This window comes from Glarea lozoyensis (assembly GCF_000409485.1).
Source record: "Glarea lozoyensis ATCC 20868 chromosome Unknown GLAREA15, whole genome shotgun sequence".
NCBI lineage: Eukaryota > Fungi > Ascomycota > Leotiomycetes > Helotiales > Helotiaceae > Glarea > Glarea lozoyensis.
This window is the reverse complement of record NW_007360989.1, coordinates 1,048,392-1,072,048: the sequence shown is the minus strand read 5'-3', so window position 1 is coordinate 1,072,048 and position 23,657 is coordinate 1,048,392. Positions and strand designations below refer to the sequence as shown.

The following is a 23,657-nucleotide window of genomic DNA, read 5'->3' as shown; positions in this document are numbered from 1 at the left end:
ACGACGCGTTTGTTTGTTTTATGGTTGCAACGAAAATGACTCCGACTCCCACATACTCCTCAGGTCAATCGCATCCGCATCTCCGAATATCTCGACTTCGGCGACCTCGAAATGCGAACCCGTACGAGTCCCCTCCACAGTCGCGCTCTGCAAGCACACGCGTCGCTATCACACCTCTCGTAGACGAAGGTGCGGATGATCCAAACGAGCATTCAGATACCGAGGATGAAGACCTCGAAATTGATCAAGATGGGGACCTGGACGAGGACGAGGAAGTAGATGATGGAGATGAAGAGTTTGGCGAGCACGTTAGTGGAGACGGGGATGAGGAGGACGACGAGGAAGGAGGTATCGAGGAAGGTCCGTAGGTTCGTTGTGTTCTGTTCTATACCTAACACCTGCGATCATTCTGTATCTCGAAAAGGAAGACCTAGATGCTCGAACTTCTATTTTCTCCGGGTCAGCATTGAGAGATTGGTTCAATTGAATGAATCTCCCAACACTATCTTCTGTCGCCTAAACACTACCTCAGTTACTTTATGTCTTCTTTAGCTCCAGCATGGTTTCGCCGAGCAATTCTGGGCTCAGATGCTGACTCCGTAACTCCTTCTGCAGTTCATACCGAATCAAAGCCACCATTCGATCCTGCAGCATTAGGATTAAAAGAAATTGGGAATCTTGCTAGCTGGACCGTCAGTAGTAGTAAACCTGGCTGTGGTGTCGAAGCTCTACGAGACGATGACACGAGTCTCTTCTGGCAGTAAGATATCATAACCAGCATTGTGAGTTTTTGCTAAGCGCCCCCTAGATCTGACGGCCCCCAACCACACCACCTAAATATACATTTCTCCCGACTTGTTTCAATATTATCAATTCGAATCTTCCTCGACTTCGCCGCAGACGAATCCTACACTCCCACGCGAATAGTCCTACTTGCTGGGACTGGATACCACGACTTGATACAATTTTCCGAACTCAAATTTGAACGTCCTTCGGGTTGGGTCGATGTTCCATTAGAACATGTGGGAGGAGGCCGGGACGGAAGGACGTTACGTGCATTCTTGGTTCAGGTCAGGATTATGGAGAACCATCAGAATGGAAAAGACACCCATGTAAGAGGTCTGAAAGTATATGCTCGCGACGAGAAAGTCGTTGTCGGAGACACTCTCTCTGATGGAACGGATTTGATTTCCGAAAAGAGGAAATCAGTGATGCGCGTGCTCGAGGACCAGGGAGGAGATGGAATACCATCATCGAACCCATCAATACGGATTCCATGGCTTGTGGAGCCTGATTGGATGGGCGAGCCAGAATTGCGATAATAGTTGAGGTGCTTCAATCTGACTATGGACGTTTATGATACCCTGGGATAGACAAATGGGAGTTCGGTTGCTTTAGCTTCTTTAAGTTTATTCCATTTTTGGCAGGCAATTTTCTCACGGGAATTCTGTTGTAAAAAACTTTCGAAAGCGAGCACGCGGTGTCTGTCATATCCAGTCAGTGCACTCAGCTCTCCAGAAAGAATGAACTTTGAGGAAATTGGAATTCGTCCTATCTCTCTTCAGATGATTGGCAGCCTATTCCAGATGGAGGCTAGGGGAGCGACGAGAAATCGTCGTTTGGTTGACTTTGACCATTCTCCGCCTGTTTCTTCATGCCCTAGATGATTTGCGCTTGCCTGGTACTCGACGGAAAATACTCTGCGAGTTGTATTAAATGTATTAATCGTAACGTTGACTTGATCCAGTAATACCTTGTTCCTAATCCCGTGCTAGTCCTAACCCCCCCTGTCCGGTTATGCGACCTCACTACCATGTGTCCTCCCCCATTTTCCCAGGTTCACGATGTCTTTCTGACGATCTGCCTCTCACATCCCACTCAAGGAGACTTTGACAAGCATTCGAGAGCTATGGTGGTGGAAATGCTTGTTTTTGTAAGCTTTTCGGGTCCACTGCAAGAAAATGTCGCGACACCAATCAATTCGTCACGTTGGCCATTGGGAATCTTGTGAAAGGAAGCCGTCATCTAGTTTTCTTGCATCGTGCGGGGCTAAGGTACGCTATTCCAGGAACCTGTATCACCTTCTCCTTCCGTGACTTTATTTTCATATTGAAGTTCAGCAAATTGTATATATTGTGGACTACACCCGGAAGCTTTGAGATGAGCGTAAGTTTGCGCTCAATCTGGGTGCAAAGAGAAATCGATATTTAAAAACCCACAACGGAAACACTTTCAACGCGACAAAAATGACGCTGATCGTGGCAGTCGTATTTATTATTCAATCTATTTTCACTCTTCCAGTACAAGCTCATCTACCAGGAGTGCCTTCATACGTGGTTCCGTCTGCTTTCCCGACATCAATTTTCTCCAGTTACTATGTCAAGCCAGCACCAACAGCAGAACCTCAACCTGCTCTTTTCGACCCAGTTCTCAACATCACATATCCGTTAAACTTGACCAGCCCAAGGACCATCCCATCGGCTAGCTCTGATCCTGTCTATTACCCACAGTCGATCGCCAATCTTACAAATGCCACATCGGAAGCAGTTATTCAAGGTGCTTTGACAGAAATCAAGAGCATTATAAGTGATAATGGAGGATTATCTGGCAACTGCTCAAAATGTATCGCGGCGCTAAGTGTCGGAAAGCTTGTTGCACAATTAGCCCCATCATACCTTCCAGAAGCAATGATTTCACTTTGTCAGTCAACAAAATGGGCTTCAAACTCGTCTTGTGTGACGACCTACGCTGCAGCGAACTTTGGTGCGATTTGGACTCAAGTTCTGGCACTCGCAGACGTGACTGGGAAAGATGGACAATACATTTGCAATACGATTAGCAGTACTTTCTGTGCGTCGCCAGTGTTGACACCCTTGAACACGACAGGGTTGTTTCCAAAGCCAAAGCCTACGAATTATACAATGCGAAAGCCAAGCGGGACGCGAATTAAAGTTCTTCATTTATCTGATTTTCATCTAGATCCTAGGTATGAAGTGGCTTCTGAAGCGAATTGCTCATCTGGGCTCTGCTGTAGATACTCAGCTTCTGCACCAATTTCTCAGGCAGTGTTACCAGCGCCATTATATGGAACATACAAGTGAGTCATGACTTCCGAATATTGAAGTGAAGATTGTTACTGACGGAGAAGATGTGATACTCCTTACTACCTTGGGTTAGCGGCTCTGCAATCAATTGCATCTCTGACAGGGACTGGCAAAAGAAAGTCAGATGCCGCTTGGTCAATTTACACAGGAGATCTTGTGTCACACGATCCGGAAAATGAAATGTCACAGGCTTATGTCGAATACACTGAAACAAGCATCTACAGCATGCTCAAATCATATTTAAATGGCCCTGTTTTTGCCGTTCTTGGTAACCACGATTCTAGTCCGGAAAATATTGATGCTCCTCACAAGCTACCAGGCCCACTTGGTCAACAATTCAGCTGGAATTACAACCATGTTGCTGGACTTTGGAAGCATAACGGATGGATGAGCTCTTCGGATGCCGCGCAAGCAGCCACGCACTATGCTGCGTATTCGGTCAAGAATCACTACGGCCTTCGAATTATCACATTGAATACTGATTTCTGGTATCGTACGAATTATCTGAATTTCATAAACAGTAGCAATCCAGACGTCTCGGGTTCCCTCGCTTTCCTGATCAGCGAGCTCCAAAAAGCCGAGGACGCACATGAACGCGTTTGGATCATTGGCCATGTTCTCAGCGGATGGGACGGTTCCAATCCTCTCCTCGGTCCAACCGATTTTTTCTACCAAATAATCGACCGTTACTCACCCCACGTAATAGCCAATACTTTCTGGGGCCACACCCATGAAGATCAAATTATGATCTATTACTCCAACAACGGCACAATCCAAACCCCAGAAACAGCTCTCACCACAGGCTGGATCGGCCCTAGCATCACTCCACTCACAAACCTCAACTCCGGATACAGAATGTACGAAGTAGACACCTCAACTTTCGAGATCTACGACGCATATACATTCTACTCCGACATATCTCAAACACCATACCTGAATACCACCGGCCCAACATTCAACTTCGAATACTCAACGCGTGATACCTACGGACCTGCCATCTCATGGCCAGGGACTGCACCATTGAATGCCACGTTTTGGCATAAGGTCACGGAAGCGATGGAAAAGAACAGGACTCTGGTAGAGGTGTTTAATACGTTTCAGGGGAAGATGAGTGTGAAGAGTCCGAATTGCACGAGTGATGCGTGTGCGCAGGCGAAGGTTTGTTATATGAGGAGTGGAAGTGCGGCTTTGGGAAAGCAGTGTCCGCAGGGTTTTGCGAGTGTGCAGAGTCCTTATACAGGGAAGAACTTTTAGGATTGTGGTCCTTCAATTTCTTGTTTCTATATCTTGTATGCATGAAGATATCCATTGATAACTCCGTTGAGTAGAAATTGAAACATACATGACTTATCCGTAGTGACTCTAGACGGCTGGGGTTGACGGTTGGCTGAGAAGTGTGCTTACAATACACACGGTAAATGTTGTTGGGATCATTTTAGTTGCAAACAAGTGAATAAGCTTTAGTTCTTAAAGTCTCTCATCAGACATGATATAGGAGATGGGATGATAATTGGTTGACATTGACAATAACATGTTAGGTCGGCTAAGGATCCCTTAGGCAGTTTTATGTAATGTTCATGGTATACAACAAGGAAGGGATTATCAGTTGTCTATAAAGGTAAGATTCCTTCTCAGGAAAGAAGCGTTGGTCAATAGCACTCCAACACTAAGACTTCGAGTCTTTCATTCATCGACTGATTACATTTGAAAGGATAGGCCAACCACAAGATTACCAGTACAAGAGAGGAAATCAAAGTCACGACTCACGAGAGCTTTTGTTATCCTCTTTCACAGTGGCGTTCAAGACCTAGCGCTTCATCACGTCTTGAGGGTTGTACAAATTGAATCGAAAAGATACCTGCGTTCAATAGTAGGAGGAGCATATGGCCAAGCTACATGATACTGGACGAGGTCTTAGATAGCCGCAGCATTCAGACAGATTCCTTTCCCTTCTCATCCACCAGCACTTTATCTCCATGACCCGTCTCTACCCCTTCGATACTCCCATCCGCAAGCATACCAGCAGGAACATCCTCAACCGTAATCTTTGGACCCGTGAACCACTTCCTAGCATCAATAAAGTAATAGGCAAGCGCGCCACCCCACACAAACATGTTGATGACTACAGTATAATTCATACTCTCAGCCGTCGGATTGGGTCCACCCACTGGGAACATGGCGAGGAAAATTCCAAAGACAAGGAAGACGACCGCAAACCATGCAAGAGGAACTGAAAATCGATCACCGGTGTAGAATGGCCCGGGGACAAATTTCTTTTGCCCCCAAACTACGCGGCAAAGAATCGGCGTTAGCCAAGCGACGTTGTTACCGGCGACTGCGAGAGAGAAGAGCGCTGAGGCGGCGGCAGGAGCAATTAAGCAAAGTAGACCTAGAACCGCGGCCAGAAAGACGCAGCCCCATACACAGCGAAGAGGAATGTAGCCGAATCTCTTGGAAATTGGTCTGAAGAATCCAGAGAACGGAAGGGCGCCGTCACGTGAAAAGGCCCAGGTTTGTCGCGACGCTGCGACCGTGATGGAAAGGCCCATGAGAAATTGGACTATGAAAAGAAGAGACATGAGACCAAGTGTTCCTTGCTTCCCAACAGCATCATAGTAGATTTGAGCCATTGGTTGACCGTACGAGGAACCCAGTACTGCTTCAAGATCTGGATTGATGCATGATGCGATGACAATCATGATGATGAATCCAAGAATCCAACATGAGCCAATTGACATCATGATTCCATACGGAACAGCTTTTGCGGCGTTAGCTGCCTCCTCACTCATGTGGACACAACTATCGAAGGCTCCTATCGTCCAAATAGGACTCAACCAACTCAGCATGAAGGCCCAGCCTGTTGGCCATGTTGTCAAATTCTCGGTTTTGGTGAAAATATACTGTGCATCGTTCCTCTCGCTAGATAACCTCTTTCCGACCGGGAGCGCGATGATTGTTGCCGCAATGAGGATGAGATTCATAGCAACGAAGACGGTTTGAAGCTTGCCCATGATTTTGGAAAGTGTTGATGCCAATACTCCATGGCATAGGACACAAGCGAGGAAGACCGCATAAACCACACCGTTCGAGGGCGTCCACTCGCCGTCTCGGGCGATGACAATTCTATTTCATGTTAGATCAGTAATTCCATTAAATTCGGGATACTTACACAGAACAAAACATGAGAGCAAATCCATAATCAATACTACACAATCCACCAACAAGGCCAAGCGTATTCGAATACCCAACCAGAAAACTGAGCGCATTTCGTGTTTTTGGAGACGCAAAGTAATGAGTCCACCAATACAGTCCACCACTCGTAGGCATAGCACTTCCAAGATCCGCCATCGCAACGCCAACAACGAAGATACACCCAGACGCCAGGAACCAACCCCAAACCATGCCTACCGGCCCTGCAGGAATCGAAAACGCAAGAGTGGATGCAATCGAAGGTAGGAGTCCCATAATCGAGAAAGCGATTCCGAAGACCTCAATCATTGTGAAATTCCTCCTCAGCTCTTGTTTGTATCCAAGCTTGGCTGTCCCGAAATCAGCATTGGCCAGAGGGAAAAGGAATCTATCATACCGAGTAATTCAGCATCTGCTTCTCCAGCGAGGATTTCGGGGGATCCATTGATAGCGGAATGTCGACTGGCGACTTTCTCCATGTCTGGATGGGGATTCGCTCCTGTATGCGCAATAACCGTGGAGTTTGCCATCTTGCAATATCCAAATATTCAGTGACCTTTCAAAAGTCCAAACCTCCAAAACAATTCAAGGAGCAGCACAAGAGCTTCATATGCTCCTCTCATAGCTATCTTCCCATCTCTCCATCTCGTGTCACCATTGGCTCAGATAACAGAGCTGCATCGCGATAGCCCACCCCTGCCGGGCAAGGTACAGATTACGACTAAAGCTTATTTGGTCTATTAGATAGACCATTGGGTTTGTCTGACGTGAGCTAATGATGCATTTGGAAGTTGTATCCTGGGGAGGTGGAGTTTGGATTGGAGCGAGGTTGATGAGGGGTAATGTGCTCCAATGATGTTCTGAGTTACTGTTGTTGTATTTGTTTGTAACAGTTTGGACTGGAGTGTAGTAAAAGCTTCATCCGTTGAATCTATCTTGACGAGTTGAGACGGGCTGACTTGGTATATTGATGGGGATGATTGACATGAACGACGTTGTGATAAGCTCTGGGTGACTCTCGGCAAGATACGGGGTAGATCACATGACGTGCTACCATTCTGATGACTCTATAGAACCAACGCGGTACACAGGAATGATTGAAGAGGACGTCGAAACATTTTCTTCTCGGTTCAAGCCTTGCTTATGAAAGTTTGGTTTCGAAACATCGATGACATCACGTGAGTATCCTCCTTCATTACTAAACAAATCCCAAGCCACGGACTTGACCGATCGAACGTTGCATACCTAGGTACCTAGGTATAAACGCATTAACATACGATCTTCAATTTCGAGAAATAATCCTCCAATAAGTCCCTTTTGCGCAACTCATAGAAGAAACTTATCTTCATACATTCCTAATTCGATTCGCAGTATCCTCCCCCAGAGAAACTCCTAGTTCCAACCCCATAGACATGTACGAGCCGACAAATAAAACTCTTGTATAGATTCCCCTCAGTGGATTTGGAATCAAGTTTAGGAAATGACCGCAATAATGGCATTGGCGTTTGCAGCTACGCCACAGGCTAAATCCAACCCACGAACAGAACCAGGGAAATCCTCACGTACATTTCACCGACGGTATGCCTTTTGAGCATATAGTCCGATGTGTGCTCTATAACTCAGAATACTTAAAAACAGGAACTCTGCCTCTGTTTCTTTGAAGCCACAGACTCAAGACAATACACAACCATGCATTCTCTTCTCGTCCTCGCATCTCTCCTCACCCTGACTTCAGCGGCGCAGGAATATTTTTCCGAAACCTGCAAGGACGTACTCCTCGGGGCCTCCACCGGAATCCTAACAGCGACTTGCAATGATAAACAGCAAAAGCCAAAAGCCGCAGCTCTCGATCTGAACAAAATCATTGGAGTTCAGACCGACCCCCTTTCGCTTATTTTCACAAATCCATACAACGGACCAAAGTAAGTCATCCGTTGCCGATTTGGAGTGAAATGAATTTAACATATCATAGACCTGGCTTTACTCCGTTCTGTTCCGGATGTGTGTTGACAAAGAAGCCTCATCCAATTTACGGCGGTCCCGTCACCTGGATGAACTGTCGTTGTGGAAGTCCAAGTGTTACTCTGGAGAGCAATCTTGGTAAGCACACCGTATTGGAACAATTTCAGTCAATGGCTAACTGGTTACCAGACGAAAATATTGGAAACGATGACGGCGTCCTGAAGAGCCTCTTTAGTGATTACAAAGGTTGAAGAGGATGTTTCGTGAAGCACCCTGTAGCCAGCCAATCCGAATTTCCTAAAGGGATAGCTGCGCGATGAACTTTTCGGACAGATAGAAAACCAAAAACAGGATCATTGATAAACACCAATTTTTATTAAATTGCAGGGTATTTGACCTACTACGCCATATCGTCCAGAGTTAACTGAACATGCAAAGAACATGCCCCATTAATAAATCTATGCTTTGCTTGTCTGAGCTGTTTGCGCTCTCTGAATATTCTCCATAATATCGTTAATATCTTTACCCTCATTCTTCCACTCTCTCCTAACTACCTCTTCGACGTGTGGACTTCGTGGCTTGAAGACAGCTTGAAATGGTTCTGGCTTTGAATTGAACCCTTGTGTCATAGCCAGAGGATCAGGAAGCATCCAGATTTTATGACCATATCTCTGCTCTGATGCACACTCAATGTCAAAAGCCCAGAGAAAACGCGAAATAATAATAAATAGCGAGTTTCTCGCAATGTGTTGGCCAAAACAAGTCCGTCGTCCGTGGCCAAATGCAGCGACTGGAAGGTCCGGATTCTTTAACCAGCGCTCGGGGTCGAAATTTTCGGGATATGGAAAAGTCCCCTCATCGTGACAAATAGCCCACTGGTTGGCAATTATGGTCGCGCCTTTGGGAATACGGTAACCCTTGTAAACGTCGTCTTCAAGGAGAGCATGTGGCACACCACCGGCAGCCACAGGTCGCCATCGTAGAACCTCCTGCAGGAACGCATGTATGTATGGAAGATTCTCTTTGTCGGTAAAACTGGGTAGACGATCATTCCCGACGACTCGAATGAGCTCTTCTCGCGCTTTTTTCACCGCATGTGGATGTAGCACCGCAGCAAGGATAAATACCTCCAACGCAATTGTCGTCGTATCAGTTGATACTTCCCATATGATGCCAACATCATAAGCTAATTCCATAGGTGACATGTGATTGTTGACATCTTTCTCGACAAGCGACTTGATTTGCTTTGACCAATTCCAGGATGGTGCTGAGGTTGCACTATTGTAGTTTTTGTTCCATATTTCGGACTCGATTTTGTAGAGTTTATCACCAAGCCTCTTCCAAGGGGCAAGCCATCGGGGAAGATGGTTGAGAATAGGAAATAGGTCCACAATCCATCCAGGCTGTAATGTGCTTAACGTGTTGTCGATAACTTGATCCAAATCCTTCAAATCTTGGGACGCGAAATTGTCGATTCGTTTTCCATATGCTAGGGCAAATATCAGTCCGGCTGAGTACCGTCGAAATCCATCGGTAAAGTTGTTGGTCGATAACATGTCAAAGACGAGCTGTGTACTCTCCAATTCTTGAAGAGCGCAGTAAGTTTGAGAGACCCTCGCATTCAAAACAGACATCTGAAGACGCTGGTGTGCCTTCCATTGAGCAGCATAAGGCATCAATAGAGTGAGCATTCCATGGCCCAGACACTCTGCTGCCATAACAACTCTGGGACGTGAACTATAGATACCACTTCGTTTGTTTAGTAGATCGTGAGCTGTCTCATGATTGTTCAACAGGATGATGGTGGTAGGGCCGAACTGAAGTTTAATGATTGGCCCGTATTGCTTTCCCCATTGCTGAAACACCCTCCATGGATATAGAGCTGGTGCTTGGTGAAGATTTCCAATCAGTGGAAGCGGTTTCGGTCCAGGTGGCAGAGGGAGCTCCTTGTTCTTTCGTTTGCTTGAAAATCTTACCAGTGCTAGAATCAAAATGCCACCAAAAAGTAGCAAATGAATGGCAGACATGTTTAGTGTTCTTGAGAAAAGCCGGTAAATATCTCTGGGGAAGAGGAGAGGAAGAAGATGAGAATGAAGTGAGATGGACAGGGTGGTAGGAGATTGTACGGATCCGTAACGACCGACTAGGCCGTCCTTGGCCTCGGACAACAGCGGCTTGCAGAATGTCTCTAGATAGGTGAATCTGGCTGTTGGAGATTAAGACGTATGGTTGAATGGAACAAGATACATTTGGTCGATACAGCGCTAACTGCAGAAATTGCACTCATTGGCAAGTACCCAAGCGAATAATTCGATTGGGGTAAGAAAGACCTATGGGAGTACCCGTGGATAGTGGATGGTCTCAAGGTAGTGGCGGTTTCTTGCAGATTCTTGCTGTCAAAAAGCTGCAATGCAACTGTCAACGGAGAATGATCTAACCAGGAAAGTTCCAAGTGGGGGGTGTTGGTTAGCAGATGACTGGATATACGGCCAGGTGATTGTTGGAGTTAAAAAGGCTGTGAATGGGTCCAGCTGGCCATGCCTTCCGCGAATATATCAACCAGTGAATGCATGTTGACAAATGTGATGCAGCCGAGGCAAATATTATTCGTTGGAAAGGGAGGGAATTGACTTCCAAGATTGTGATGAAATACGGACGAGGGAGGGACGGAGGTGGAGATGAAGATGCAGGGTGTTGGGAAATCTCGGCGATCCGGAAAAATATATATTACGGGAGCACGTGCGACCTCTCCTCTCGGCGATAGAGGCACGGTCCATGTGGAAATCGCGGCTGTGGTTGAGCTTTGAGCTGTGAACTTCAGGCACTTGATGCTTGGAGGGGTAAAAATATTCGATCATACGACGAAACCTTCCAGATGGCAGACACACTACAAAGACGAATGGTATGCTGCCTTCCCCAAGATGCTGCCATATGCTAACTAAGCCGGAAAGCTGTCCAAGGAGGACGAGGCGACAACTACGGGTGATGAGGTCGAGGTTAGAAGAGAGGACCAAGATAAAATCAATAAATTCAGTCGACTACATCAGCGCGAGATTGCCATTGAGGACGAATTAAAGCTAAAACACGTATGAGCAAATGCCCTCTTTCCAAGTTCATATTTGGATCTGACAATCGCCCTAGAAAGAGAAGGAAGACCTGGACGACGTATCAAATGAGTTGGAGCTTGCGGACGAGGACGAAACTATTCCGTACGACATGACCATGCCTATATCGGGATCTATCTGTCTCATACTGACTACTCACAGATACAAAATTGGCGATGGGTTCGTTTCTCTACCACTCGAAGAAATCCAGGAGATGCTATCGACATCGACGTCAAAAATCGAAGAGGAAGTAGCTGCTTTGGAGGAAAAGTTGGAAGAGATCAGAGAAGAACAGACAGCGTTGAAGGTTGATTTATACGCGCGGTTTGGCAAAAGCATCAATCTGGAAACGTAGCATTCGACAGTTCAATGATACCCATAACAAATCTCCGCAAATGGTCCTTTCAAGAACTTTGCGATACCTGGTGCTCTGCCAAACGGAGTTCTCAATGGCTGCATCTTTTCTCGCTAGGCCTCGATATTGCCTTTTCCGGCAATATCGAAGTGAGGGCAGGAGATTTCCTAGTTCTGTTAGGACGATTCCAGGAATTGCTGGAAGAGTACTCTGTCATAGACCGTACCGTCGACTGGATCGTCCTCGAACCGCTGAATATTTGACAGCCCCGAAGATGGTCGGTCTTTATCATCGTCTCAGGTTCTAGGACACTGGCCGAATTGAAAATTGGATTACACGGACAGATTGGTAACTCTCACAGAACCATTTTCCCAAATTGCTCGGCCACGACGAAGTTTCCAGGTCTGTCACTGTTGGCTGATGTACCGCGAGAAGAGAGTAATTGCCAACCCTCGTACAAAAATTCGGACGACAAATTGGGTAGCTGGTTCTAGATTGCTCCCTTTGCCAGAAGCGCAGTGCGAAAGTATCATGCGCCTTTCTCGAATATCGCTGTGCCAACCACTGCCTGCAAATAAAACCATCCTCGAACATGATGGTAACTCAACAGATCATTCTATCAGGTGGCTAAATTAATTGGATTGGAGGTTATTCCGATATACCATTCCCACATCATTGTATTTATCCGAGACACAAATCTTGCACCTTGACTCATGACTTTCTTACAATGTTCGCAAGGCCGTGATATTTTTCGTCCACGAGAATCAAGTTGAGATTCGACTTGTGCCGATGTCGCCGTCAGCGCTTTGTCATACCTCATTCTGATCGATATTCCTCCACTGCCTTGTCTATTTCAACGCCCTTCAGTGGATCTCGCGGTCCAATGTGAAAGGCGGAGCTCGAAAATGGGGGTGGAAACTATGTCACAACCAACATCGAAGTTGTTGGAGAAGCGAAGTATCTTCTGTGGAGTTGCAGAGGACATATTGAGAGCGGTAGTCGGCACCTGTGCAACAACTGCATATGCGATTTATCCAATAAAGATGCCGACTAAAGATCTTACATGCTGCTCGTCGCGAGATGCTCCAGATGGAGGTCCGTCGGGTGCGGGGATAAGAATTAAACTACCAGGGAATTAACAGCCTTGAAGTACGAATTGGGCATATTAGCGACGATCACTAACACAAACCAGCTAACATCGTTAATTTCTGGTCTTTCACATTTTACATATAATTGACCTTGAGGTTCTGGGTTCGACGCTGAGCATCTTTAATTCGCTCAAAAAATGTCAGTCTCGCGGAACCAGCAAAGTGGCGATGATTTATTCCAGATCGGGCCTTTGGAAACGGACAAGACAATTAGTGAGTGGTATCCGAGGTCTCGGTAATCAGTCACTCATGAGCTGAAAAAGGCAACAACCGTTTAGCACGGGCAATTTCACAAACAGACAAAAAGGACGCAAATGATAGATATCGGGTAGAAGCAGAAGACAACAATATTCCTGCGCCACTCGAATCAAGTTCATCAAGCGTGGAGCCACCAGCGAGGAAACTTGTATCGTGGAAAGATGGAGATCCAGAGAACCCGTATAATTGGTCAACCGTGTGTTAAAACAATACTTCTTCGTTGCTTTGCTAATGATTCTTATTAGCGACGAAAAGCATGGATCGTGTTCATTGGCATGCTGGTGGTGATAAACAGTACCATGGGCTCCTCCTTACCTTCGAATGCTATACCTTTTATTAGTGAGGACTTCAATGTAACGTCATCATACTCCCAAATCTTACCTATATCAATGTATCTCATTGGTTATGTTGTTGGACCGATATTTTTTGGACCTCTGTCAGAAACATATGGTCGGAGATGGATCATGACAGGCACATTCGTCATCTTTACGTTGTTCACAATGGCATCCGCACTAGCTCCGAATTGGTCTTCCTTACTTATCTTCAGACTCATTTGTGGTATAAGTGCAAGCAGTCCGAATACCATTGTCGGTGGAATATACGCGGATATCTATGGAGATCCAGTTACACGAGGACGTGCCATGGCGGTATTCATAGGGGTAAGTATTTCCCTTTTCAATCAGAATCTAGCTGATAGTTCAGGGAACTTGTGTCGGTCCACTCGTTTCTCCAGCGATTTCTGGTTTCATATCTCCCGTCAAAGGATGGCAATGGGCTTTTTGGATTGGCCTCATGGTTGCAGGAGTGACGCTTCCAATTCTCTTCACGCTTCCAGAAACCTACGGCCCTATTCTACTTGCTCGTCGAGCTCGCAAGATCCGTGCGGAAACGAGCAATCCAAACATCCACGCACCTATAGAATTAGAGAAGAAAGGATGGAAACAAATGGCAACCGTCACCTTGACCCGACCAATACGAATGTTCTTCTTCGAACTCATCGTTCTAGCGACTTGTCTCTACCTTTCTTTAGCTTACGGGATATTTTACATGTATTTCGAGGCCTACCCGATCGTATTCAAAGAAATATATGGTCAATCGCCAGGCATTTCGGGTCTCATGTTCCTGCCAATTGGTGGTGGCACAGTTGGAGCTATCGTGATATTCTTATTGTACGACTCCTTTTTACGAAAAGAACAAGGGAGAAATGCGCCCTGGACGCAGAAAGAAGAATCGCGACGCTTACCGTTAGCATGTATTGGTGGTCCCCTCTACGTTGTCGCTTTGTTCTGGCTCGGCTGGACAAGTAAACCCGAAATTCCATTCTACGTACCCATGCTCGCTGGTCTTCCGTTTGGCATGGGTTTCGTCCTAATATTCATGGCACTACTCAACTACCTCACCGACGCATATGAGATCTTCGCCGCTTCAGCAATGGGTGCTGCGTCTTGCGCGAGGAGCATCGCAGGCGCAGTGCTACCGTTTAGCGCCGATCCGATGTATCGCAATCTAGGCGTGCCGTGGGCTAGTAGCTTGCTGGCGTTTTTGAGTCTGGGAATGTGCATTGTGCCGTTTGGATTTTTGTGGAAGGGGGATAAGTTGAGGGAGAGGAGTCGCTTCTGTAGGTATTTGAAAGAGAAGAAGGTTGATGATGAGAGAGCGCTTGAAGCGCAGAGGACGAGGGAGGGCAATAGAGAAGAGAAGGCTTGAATGCGTGGTAGAGGTCACGGCGTACAAAAGAGGGGGAAATAAAGAGTAAATTGGGTTTGCATCTGGATACATGTTAGCGATGGTGTATGGCGCTGTTCATTGAGATAGTCTGATATCTGAAAAGCCTAAAAACAGTTCGAAGAGAACCAAAATTACTCCAGAGCGTCTTCATTCGCTCACACTTGAAGCCAGTCTAGCTCAAGCAACATACAAACTAAGCAACACCACTCCCAATTTCCCAAACCCATCCTCTCACCACCCACCACCCCCTCTAATCCTCCTAACCCCTCTAGCCCTCTCAATATCAACCGCAATACCAAATGCATACCCCCTCTCAAAACCCCACGCCACCAACTGCGAAACCACCTCATGTCTCCCCAATCCATCAACATCATTCAAATCATGGCCGTTCCAATATACTTTGCCAACACACTTGCCCACCTCATCAGATCGTAGTTCGTGTACCTCGAACCACTTCTTGAGCCAGGTGCGTACGAGGTCGGTGGATCCTTGGATTGGGGGGAAGGAGATTAGGTGCGAGTAGTGTTTCGGTTCGTAGTATTTCGGCTCGTAGAGTTTGGGGTCTTGGGGTTTGGGCGCGTATGTTGGAGGAGTGTCGGCGGTGGACATTTTGTCTCAGGGTTGTGTCTTTAGGTTTGATTGTTTTTGGGAAGATATTGAGGTTGTTGATTGAGTTGGAGGTGATGGTCCTGAAAATGGATTTTGGAACTTACTTATTTTGTGGGTTTGGTAAGCGATGTTATAATATAAGAGCTTTATTAGTGAATGAAATATGATCATTTCGTATCCATAAGTTAATCGGGTGAACATCATTCCAAAATCCTTTCAGAGTCTCAGACTCAGAGACGATCATAATAGCATGCTTGATGGATGCAAATATTTGTTTACACATTATATTCAGAGCCTCGATAATAACCTATCTTACCTATTATCTTGATCCTTGACGCATCGTTCATAAAAGTTTATCTAAAAACCAGTCTCTTACAATTGAGATTAAACGCTCATCTTGATCGCTTCAGTCATATATCTCCTTGAGCAATTCCTCACTTTCCCAACAACTTTAATCTATGAATAGACATCTATTCTTTGTCACTTGGTCTAGATTAGGAACGGGTTGAATATGTTGGTACATTCATCACATGTATCACACTCACAACCCTCCAACATATGTGTGGAGGTTGGTATAAAAACCACGGGACCTCCCCAACCAACCCCCTAACATACTTCCAGACTACAACTCGAACTTCACTTCACTATTTGACATCTAATCTTCCTGATAGTAGAATCTCAAATACAAACCTCCTTGTTACACCTCTCCCTTATAAGACCTATCACTACATCCAATATGTCCTACTCTTACTACAAAGAATTTTATCACAAGGACCAATACGAACACCTACTCTCTCTCCCCGATACCCAAGATAAAGTTGAAGGTGTCCGGGCATGGACCAAAAAATGGTTCACCGTCCACGACCTAAAAACCGATGCCATAACTGATGCCTTAAACAAGGTATATTGGACAGGCTTCGACCTCTACGAACACGAAAACACCAAGAAATTCTATGAGAGTATTTATGGCAAACGCAGGGTTGCGCCCACCGTCGATGAACAAAAAGGGGTGGTTCAATCAAAGGAGGCAGATAAACTAAAGGAAGCAAAGAAACAAAAGGAAGCAGAGGAATGGAAGAGAGCAGACGAACGAAGGGATCAAATGGAACGGAAGGTTGAAATAGATCGAGATGTTCAAAAGGAACTAATGAGAAAGCATCTAGTGTCCTGGGGGTTTGGAGAAGCTCATGCTTATGGCATTGTGACTGATATTTTCAGAGCCATAGAAATCAGAATTCATAAGGAGAGGACCAAGGAGTATGAGAAGATCAAAACGAAAAGGGAGGAATTAGAAAAGCAAAACACATTTTATTATTAGTAATGCCGAGGGTTTAGTGGGAGGACATTTTGTTATTGGGTGTGTGGTTGGTGTGTTGTGGTGGACAAAGGGGTTTTGGTTGGAAAGTGTTATTCTGAGCTATAGGCTTTTGGTGGCATGGAATAGAATCAAGACATATAAGATTTCGAGAACATGACAAGTATATTGCAACCCAAGACTCATTGACAGTGATGATTGAGATACCTTACCAAATGACTAAATCAAATCAAATATTCCTCAATATGGAAATGGTTCATTTCTTGTTTCCATAACTATAGCATAGTGCTGTAAAGCTCTTCTGTACGTGACCCATGTCTGCCAGACGCCTTGAATAAGACGGATAAGGAAATATTTTGTAGTCTTGCTAATCCGTCGATTTCATGTTAGCCTTCCTAATCTATTCAACACTCGGACAAGCAAAAGCCCAGTGACCTTGCTATTTCATTATTCCCAGGCCCGGATGTCTTCCTAAACACAACCATTCAAAGATAAGACTCTCCTCGAGATGATATCCACCTCTTCAATAGTCCCTGAATCTCACAGCCCTCAACACTTGCCTGAATAACCACACCACAATCTCGAACTATAAAATTCCCCTTCTCTCCCAACTTCCCAAAATCTCAACCACCACCAACAAACATGCAAACATACATCCCCAAATCCCTCAAGAAAACACCACACCCATCAAGAATGTCACAACAACAACCATCATCCTCTTCCTCCCCCTCCTCCTCCACCCACCGCCATTCCTCCCCAGCAACCTCCTACCAAGCATCTCACTACACCCACCTGTACGCCCTTCCTCCCACACAAGCACCATCCAGCGAAGTCCGCACCTGGCTCAGCACCTGGTTCAACGTACACGAGATACCCGAGTTTGATCAGAAGGTGTTGGAGAGGGTTTATTGGAATGGATTTGACGTCTCGGAGTTAGCGTATGGGGTTATGGTTGAGCAGTTGGTAGATTGGGGGACGGATGAGGGGTGGGCGATGGGGATTGTGGTTGATGTGCAGAGAGGAAGGGAGATTAGATGGGAGAAGGAGAGAGAGGAGTAGTAAGAGCGCGAGAAGTAAAATTGATATGAGATCTATAAGCCGAGGAAGAGAAGTGGGAAGGGGGGGAGTAAGAAGAAGATATAAATGCCTGATTTTACATCTCATACCTATATAGTGAAATGCGAAGACATTCAACAAATTCGTTTATTTCCGCAACCTAGCCCCTAATAACTTTCGTCTTTTTCTTGTCCTTCTTCTTCGACTCAATAGCAGGAGCACCTCCACTAGGTCCACCGCCCATGCCGCCCATCATGGCCTGCATCGCTGCCATATCAGGCATGCCAGGCATTCCTCCACCTCCGGGTGCACCTCCCGCAGCTTGCATTTCCGACATCATATCCTTGAAGAAATTATCACTGACTCCACCGCCTGTAATCGCAGGACTATAATAAGGTAGGATATCGTTCATCTTCCATCCCTTCGGTACCGCAGGTTTAGGATATGGTTTACTTGGATCTGGCGGTGGTACACCTGGAACTCTGACTTTGATTGCGGCTTCGGTGGTTGTGGGGTTGGCCTTGAGGTATTGAGATATTAGGATGAATAGATGGTGTTCTATTCAGTTAGCTTCTTTCTACTTCTCAGAGTTAAACCAGGCATACTATTCTTGATATTCCTGTTATTCCCTCCCTTGACCTTGACCTTCACCCGTCCCGGATTCGCCCAATCTTTCGGATGTAACTTCGCAGGTTCAAACAGCGTCTCCAGTCCCAATCTCCCACACGCCGTCACAATATCTCTCGCCATCGGATTCTCCACGGCCAATTCTTTCCCTACCTCTCTTCCTTGTTTTCTGCTCCTGCGACTGTCGAAATAAACGGGGTATATGCATTGGAAATCTTTGTATCTGCTGTCGTCCTCTGTGGTGTGAAATTGCGTGCCGTCGCTCGATGTACTTATACGGGGATCATTCGCTCGAGAGGGTATATTTGCGGGATTAATGAGGGAGGAGCTTGGTTTTGGTGGAGGGACTTGCGATGGTCGTGGTCCCGTTGGTTCTCTTCGTTTGAGGATGTCGCGCTCGTCGAAATCGTCGTCTAGGTCATCGATATCTTCCTCTGGTGGATCGCTGTCTAGGTCGCTATCGCTGACCTCTTCTATACGTGCGTGCGACATTATGGTGTTGTGTATTGGAAAAGGAAAGCGAGGTGATGTCGCAGTCGAGCTTTGGTGATGATGGTGGGGTGTCGATGTGGAGGGGAAGCGAGACCCACAGGCATTGGCTTGAGGGATCCACCTTGATTTGTAGCTGAATTCAACCTTGGAATTTCCAAAGAATTCAAAGTCGTAAACAGTTGACTCTTGTTCGCAACAAAGACGGCAAACTCCAATTGAAGTAAAGTCCGAGTATCTTCAATTGGCAAGGACAGAATCCCTCGACGAGCTTGATTAACTGCCGACCTGCACCCAGATCTTCAACAGCAACCACCACCACCACAACCGTCACAAAAACAACAAGCACAATTCCCAGGCTGGCAACCTACACACATGTAGCTGAAGAATCTATCGACTTTCTCTCCAAACTCTTCCCAGGTCCACATCTTGCAAAGTAAAGATTCAAGTGTACTAGTATCGCGAATGCAGCTCAGAGTAAACGAAGAGGATTACAATTGGAATACTTTCTTCAAAGCAGTTCTTACAACATATATAAATATAAAACCGTTTCACTTGCACACCGGCAGCAGCACACCGTTTAAGTTGTGCGATTCGCGCTTGATCTGGGCTGTGTCCTCCAAAATACGACCCGTCCACAGACCTTCAGGGCTGATATTGTCCAGCTGGCAGGGGAAAGTCGATAGTTTTGGCCATTTGGGTGGTAAGCGAGGCAGTTTGCCAACGAGTGTTGGTATGATACGATAACTTGCAGCATATGATAGTGGCTTATATAGAGAATCGAGTCCGTGGATGGTAGCATGTTTCATTGAAATTAATACTCTCGGGCGTTAGATGCGCAGAATCAAATCAATAACCAGCAAGGATCTCCAATGCGGTCAGAATGGGGTATCACGAAGAAGAATAAACGCAAGGTTGAGAAGGTGGCTGTGAATTTGACGTAGGTCATATCCAACAAATAGAAGTGTATAATTCGTATGAACATCAAAAGATTTCGCCTATATCCGAATTAATATCCTGTCGCTAACAAAACAAAACACCTCCCATCATTAATCCTTATTTTCGATCCGACGAGCCCAATCGTCGCCAACTCTTACACTTTCCACCACGACCACACCTCTTCCTCGACCAACTCTCTCCTCTTTCTCCCACCACTGGTCTTTCTTTGGCGCTTGTTCCGCCTCCGACTCACTATCTGCAAGGCCTCCATGCCCTCCCTCTGCGCCAACGACGAGAACAACGTCTTGTCGTAGCCAGCTTTGGAGATGTGTGATGATCTCACCATTAGCACCCGCAAGCGATTCTTGGAGGTAGACAACTTCTGGGCCAAGGTGACGAAGAATATGAACGTGTCCAGTTGGTGTAGTAAATGGGAGAACCATTGTGTCCTTCTCCACCAACGATTTGGCTTGTTTATATACTGCATCGAAATGCGATGAGCTAGATTGACTTGCCCCACGGAAATTAGCTTTATTCCATGCTCTTCGGAAAATACATACAATTGCTTTTCTTCTTCTCCAGGTGTTGGTGATTGAGCTTGATCATGACCAATATTAGAGAATGAGGAGCTGAGACTCTGTGGTGGACGTGAAGCTACGTCCAGAGGATGCTCTTTCAAGCCAGGTGCATATATCAGGACGAATAGCCGAATCTTTGAGAAATCGGTGTTTGAATGTAAATGTGAAAGAATGGACTAGGCGTGTCAGTATTTTCCAAAACTGTGAAGCCGGGTTTCATACTGCATGCTCATGGAATCCATCATCGTCCTCCATATCCGCAATGTTATCCTCCGCCGATACAACAATCGCTACAGTCTTTCTCTTTCCACCAGTAGTTGACTTTGATGTTGTCGCGACAGGAGGAACACTATCAGTTGATCGCATATCAATAGGACCTGGCGCTGCTGGGTCGACACCAGCACGTCTTAATGCTGCTTCTTCAGACCATCTTTGGTGATCCTTAAAGGCTGATTTGTCTTCCTCCCTAATCGAAGAAAGTGCTGTTCCAACAACTGCACCAGCAGCAACAACACCTCCAACCACAGTCCTACTAACTCCATCAAAAACTTGCTGTGGACTGGGCGTTCTCCTCAATGCGCCCGACATCCGTGCCATGTAACTCTGCGACTCCTCTGGCCGATTTTCAACGGTTCCATATCCAACCTCACCCGGTCGCACCCCGCCAGCATAAGACGGCGGTCCTAACCTCACACTTCCATCCTCATTTCTGCCATATCCTGCATTTTGCTGGTACGGATCTGGTCCAATATCTGGTCTCGGTTCCTCGTCATCATCATCATTTCGTTCACTCCATATCCAAGCAACAATTCCCACCGTCGCAACCGTGACTGTTAAAGCTAGGGGCACCCAATATGAGAAAGTGCCCCGACGCGTTGAAGAGGATCCGGTTCTGCGAGTCGTGGTGCGGTCGTACGAGTATGACATGACGTTGTTTCAATTGCGCATTGTATTTTCGAATCGATGCGATCTTGTAGGTTTGGAGACCGCGCGCAACGTCTCGATGCTGACAGGAGAGATGGCGCATGGAAGATTCGTCTTGAAATGGTGAGGCTGGGAAACTCTCCGCTTGTTGACTCAGTTTCCAGCGCGACCGTCAGCCGAGGTTCGAGCACGTGATGAATGTCATAATGTGTTGGCGATACTGTACGTGGTTGCAATAAATCTTAACTGTAGAGCGTTCTGTTCTTATTGTTGTAGCCAAAATACGATCAAACATAGAAAGTGTTCAAATTGCTCTAGTCAACTAGTTTTCAAACTTCTATATAATCATAAATAAACGTTTTTCATCTAGATTCTTCATATATTTGGCATCTTTTCATCCATCTTCTACAGATTCAATGAAATGTAATATCACAGATATAGCTAATCTGGCACGTGATATTCTGACTAAGGATTTTTCTCAACATCCTGAATTTTGATTGGATGAGTCACAATCACGACGAATCTCGAAATATACTTTTGACCATCTACACAATCCACGCCCGCTATAGAAGACGCTTCACAATCATGCCTCACGCCTCATATCCCGATATTGCGCCCCCAGGGCTGCAAGCCATCATATTATGCGGTCCTGGATCATCTTTTCCGACATTCACTGTGGGAGAGACTCCTAAAGCTCTTCTCCCCGTTGCCAATAGACCTATGGTGTGGTATCCCATAGACTTTTGTTATCGAATGGGCATTACAAGTATGTTAAATCTTAGTCTTCAAGTTACACGATGATCTCAAGTTGCCTGAAACTGTGATGAATTGCTCAGGCGCATCTGTGACGGACGAGGGTCCAGTAGCTCCTCTGAGAAAAAACAGCCTTTGACAACGTTAGAATAGAGCTTCTTCTTCGCTGAAAGATTTCTACTCAGAATAAAGCGTGACTGACAATATCTCAGATATCACAATTATCACACCTCCATCTAGTGAAGTAGCTCTCACAAAAGCCTTCAATATCAATCCACATCTCACAAACTTGGATCTCTCAAAACCAATTCTTGCGCCAAAAGACCTCACTCTTACCACGGGAACTGCTCAGATATTACGGCTTCCGGAAGTTCAAGCCATCATCAAAGGGGATTTTGTTATCTTACCATGTGACTTGGTCTGTGATTTCGAAGGTCAGAGGCTTCTCGAAGTGTGGATGCGTAGCAATATCGGTATCGGTGATGCTACCGGTGCTGGAGCAGATTCGAACGGTTTTGATGAGGAGACTCATCGTAAAGGTGGTTTGGGTGTCTGGTATGATACCAAGGGGGAGACGGTCATCAAAGGCGAAGAAACTGATTTTATCGCCACCGCACCGCTTGAAAGTAGCATCATACCACCAGCCAAAAAGTCCATCGCATCATACGTTTCGAACCTAGTATACTCACTCCCTACAGATACCCTTAAAGATGTCACAACGTCAAAGAACAGTCTTGCTATAAGACATGGTTTATTGCGAGCTCATCCTAGGATCAAAATGAGAAGCTCTCATCGAGATGCCCATATTTACATATTTCCAAGATGGGTGGTCGATATGGTCAACAGCAATGAGCATATGGACAGTATTGGAGAAGATGTAATTGGTTGGTGGGCAAAGGCAGAATGGCAGGTTGGACTTGCAAACAAACTTGGATTTGAAGATGGATTCAACTTGGCTGCTTCAGCTCACGCCGATGACTCGTCTTCAGATCACACGTCTCGAAACGATGGAGAGTTTCATAGCAAGAGCAGTACCTGGACGTCTGATCTTCAAAATTCCCTACCGAGCCAGAATGCCAAGCCTGACGTCCCCCGATTCCTCGCATACATACATCCAAAATCTCCAGAATCAGGAGCTGCGCAATTGATCAGAAGAGTCGATACAGCGCCTCTGCTCCTCTCGGTGTCGCTTCAGTTGGCGAAACTCGAGGCGATTGACACAGCGGGTCGTGATGCCGCCCCCTTTGCACATTCAAGCAAGGTGATATACCCCGAAGGTATTGCTCAAAGAACAACGGTCACCAGACCCGATTGCCTCCTTGCAGAGAATGTAAAAGTTGAAGAGAAATGTTCAATCAAGGAATGTGTTGTGGGCGCCAATTGTCACATTAAGGAAGGGGCGAAACTAGTGAAATGCGTGCTTATGGAGGGCGTCGTTGTCGGTAAGGGCTGTAAATTGAATGGATGCATCTTGGGACGGAACAGTGTTATCGGGCAGGACTCGAGAATTGACTAATTG

At 46.0% G+C, this 23,657-nt stretch overlaps 13 protein-coding genes across 13 annotated transcripts; 8 read left to right on the top strand and 5 right to left on the bottom strand.

Annotated features, from left to right (window-relative positions):
• Nucleotides 1-35: 35 nt before the first annotated feature.
• On the top strand, nucleotides 36-1,322 carry GLAREA_06161 (Galactose-binding protein; the record flags this gene model as incomplete). Its single annotated transcript, XM_008081575.1, has 3 exons — nucleotides 36-360; nucleotides 553-760; nucleotides 809-1,322. 3 exons carry the CDS (start codon nucleotides 36-38, stop codon nucleotides 1,320-1,322), a joined length of 1,047 nt encoding a protein of 348 aa, XP_008079766.1.
• A 924-nt stretch (nucleotides 1,323-2,246) lies between these two features.
• GLAREA_06160 (Metallo-dependent phosphatase) lies at nucleotides 2,247-4,358 on the top strand (the record flags this gene model as incomplete). The annotated part of the gene is made up of 2 exons (XM_008081574.1): nucleotides 2,247-3,097; nucleotides 3,149-4,358. The coding sequence occupies 2 exons, from the start codon at nucleotides 2,247-2,249 to the stop codon at nucleotides 4,356-4,358; spliced, it is 2,061 nt and encodes a 686-aa protein (XP_008079765.1).
• Nucleotides 4,359-5,035: 677 nt separating this feature from the next.
• GLAREA_06159 (gaba permease) lies at nucleotides 5,036-6,823 on the bottom strand (the record flags this gene model as incomplete). The annotated part of the gene is made up of 3 exons (XM_008081573.1): nucleotides 5,036-6,227; nucleotides 6,274-6,643; nucleotides 6,691-6,823. 3 exons carry the CDS (start codon nucleotides 6,821-6,823, stop codon nucleotides 5,036-5,038), a joined length of 1,695 nt encoding a protein of 564 aa, XP_008079764.1.
• Nucleotides 6,824-7,982: 1,159 nt separating this feature from the next.
• On the top strand, nucleotides 7,983-8,506 carry GLAREA_06158 (Cyanovirin-N; the record flags this gene model as incomplete). The annotated part of the gene is made up of 3 exons (XM_008081572.1): nucleotides 7,983-8,215; nucleotides 8,266-8,393; nucleotides 8,445-8,506. 3 exons carry the CDS (start codon nucleotides 7,983-7,985, stop codon nucleotides 8,504-8,506), a joined length of 423 nt encoding a protein of 140 aa, XP_008079763.1.
• A 207-nt stretch (nucleotides 8,507-8,713) lies between these two features.
• GLAREA_06157 (Cytochrome P450) lies at nucleotides 8,714-10,282 on the bottom strand (the record flags this gene model as incomplete). The annotated part of the gene is made up of 1 exon (XM_008081571.1): nucleotides 8,714-10,282. The coding sequence occupies one exon, from the start codon at nucleotides 10,280-10,282 to the stop codon at nucleotides 8,714-8,716; it is 1,569 nt and encodes a 522-aa protein (XP_008079762.1).
• Nucleotides 10,283-11,130: 848 nt separating this feature from the next.
• Nucleotides 11,131-11,714, top strand: GLAREA_06156 (Prefoldin; the record flags this gene model as incomplete). The annotated part of the gene is made up of 4 exons (XM_008081570.1): nucleotides 11,131-11,157; nucleotides 11,207-11,341; nucleotides 11,397-11,464; nucleotides 11,522-11,714. 4 exons carry the CDS (start codon nucleotides 11,131-11,133, stop codon nucleotides 11,712-11,714), a joined length of 423 nt encoding a protein of 140 aa, XP_008079761.1.
• Nucleotides 11,715-12,999: 1,285 nt separating this feature from the next.
• GLAREA_06155 (MFS general substrate transporter) lies at nucleotides 13,000-14,827 on the top strand (the record flags this gene model as incomplete). The annotated part of the gene is made up of 4 exons (XM_008081569.1): nucleotides 13,000-13,075; nucleotides 13,126-13,316; nucleotides 13,366-13,779; nucleotides 13,823-14,827. 4 exons carry the CDS (start codon nucleotides 13,000-13,002, stop codon nucleotides 14,825-14,827), a joined length of 1,686 nt encoding a protein of 561 aa, XP_008079760.1.
• Nucleotides 14,828-15,079: 252 nt separating this feature from the next.
• On the bottom strand, nucleotides 15,080-15,457 carry GLAREA_06154 (uncharacterized protein; the record flags this gene model as incomplete). The annotated part of the gene is made up of 1 exon (XM_008081568.1): nucleotides 15,080-15,457. The coding sequence occupies one exon, from the start codon at nucleotides 15,455-15,457 to the stop codon at nucleotides 15,080-15,082; it is 378 nt and encodes a 125-aa protein (XP_008079759.1).
• A 736-nt stretch (nucleotides 15,458-16,193) lies between these two features.
• GLAREA_06153 (uncharacterized protein) lies at nucleotides 16,194-16,775 on the top strand (the record flags this gene model as incomplete). Its single annotated transcript, XM_008081567.1, has 1 exon — nucleotides 16,194-16,775. The coding sequence occupies one exon, from the start codon at nucleotides 16,194-16,196 to the stop codon at nucleotides 16,773-16,775; it is 582 nt and encodes a 193-aa protein (XP_008079758.1).
• A 690-nt stretch (nucleotides 16,776-17,465) lies between these two features.
• Nucleotides 17,466-17,831, top strand: GLAREA_06152 (uncharacterized protein; the record flags this gene model as incomplete). Its single annotated transcript, XM_008081566.1, has 1 exon — nucleotides 17,466-17,831. One exon carries the CDS (start codon nucleotides 17,466-17,468, stop codon nucleotides 17,829-17,831), a length of 366 nt encoding a protein of 121 aa, XP_008079757.1.
• A 157-nt stretch (nucleotides 17,832-17,988) lies between these two features.
• Nucleotides 17,989-18,947, bottom strand: GLAREA_06151 (SRP19; the record flags this gene model as incomplete). Its single annotated transcript, XM_008081565.1, has 2 exons — nucleotides 17,989-18,386; nucleotides 18,434-18,947. 2 exons carry the CDS (start codon nucleotides 18,945-18,947, stop codon nucleotides 17,989-17,991), a joined length of 912 nt encoding a protein of 303 aa, XP_008079756.1.
• Nucleotides 18,948-19,993: 1,046 nt separating this feature from the next.
• GLAREA_06150 (uncharacterized protein) lies at nucleotides 19,994-21,388 on the bottom strand (the record flags this gene model as incomplete). The annotated part of the gene is made up of 3 exons (XM_008081564.1): nucleotides 19,994-20,393; nucleotides 20,444-20,637; nucleotides 20,684-21,388. 3 exons carry the CDS (start codon nucleotides 21,386-21,388, stop codon nucleotides 19,994-19,996), a joined length of 1,299 nt encoding a protein of 432 aa, XP_008079755.1.
• A 582-nt stretch (nucleotides 21,389-21,970) lies between these two features.
• On the top strand, nucleotides 21,971-23,654 carry GLAREA_06149 (Nucleotide-diphospho-sugar transferase; the record flags this gene model as incomplete). Its single annotated transcript, XM_008081563.1, has 2 exons — nucleotides 21,971-22,151; nucleotides 22,351-23,654. 2 exons carry the CDS (start codon nucleotides 21,971-21,973, stop codon nucleotides 23,652-23,654), a joined length of 1,485 nt encoding a protein of 494 aa, XP_008079754.1.
• Nucleotides 23,655-23,657: the final 3 nt, after the last annotated feature.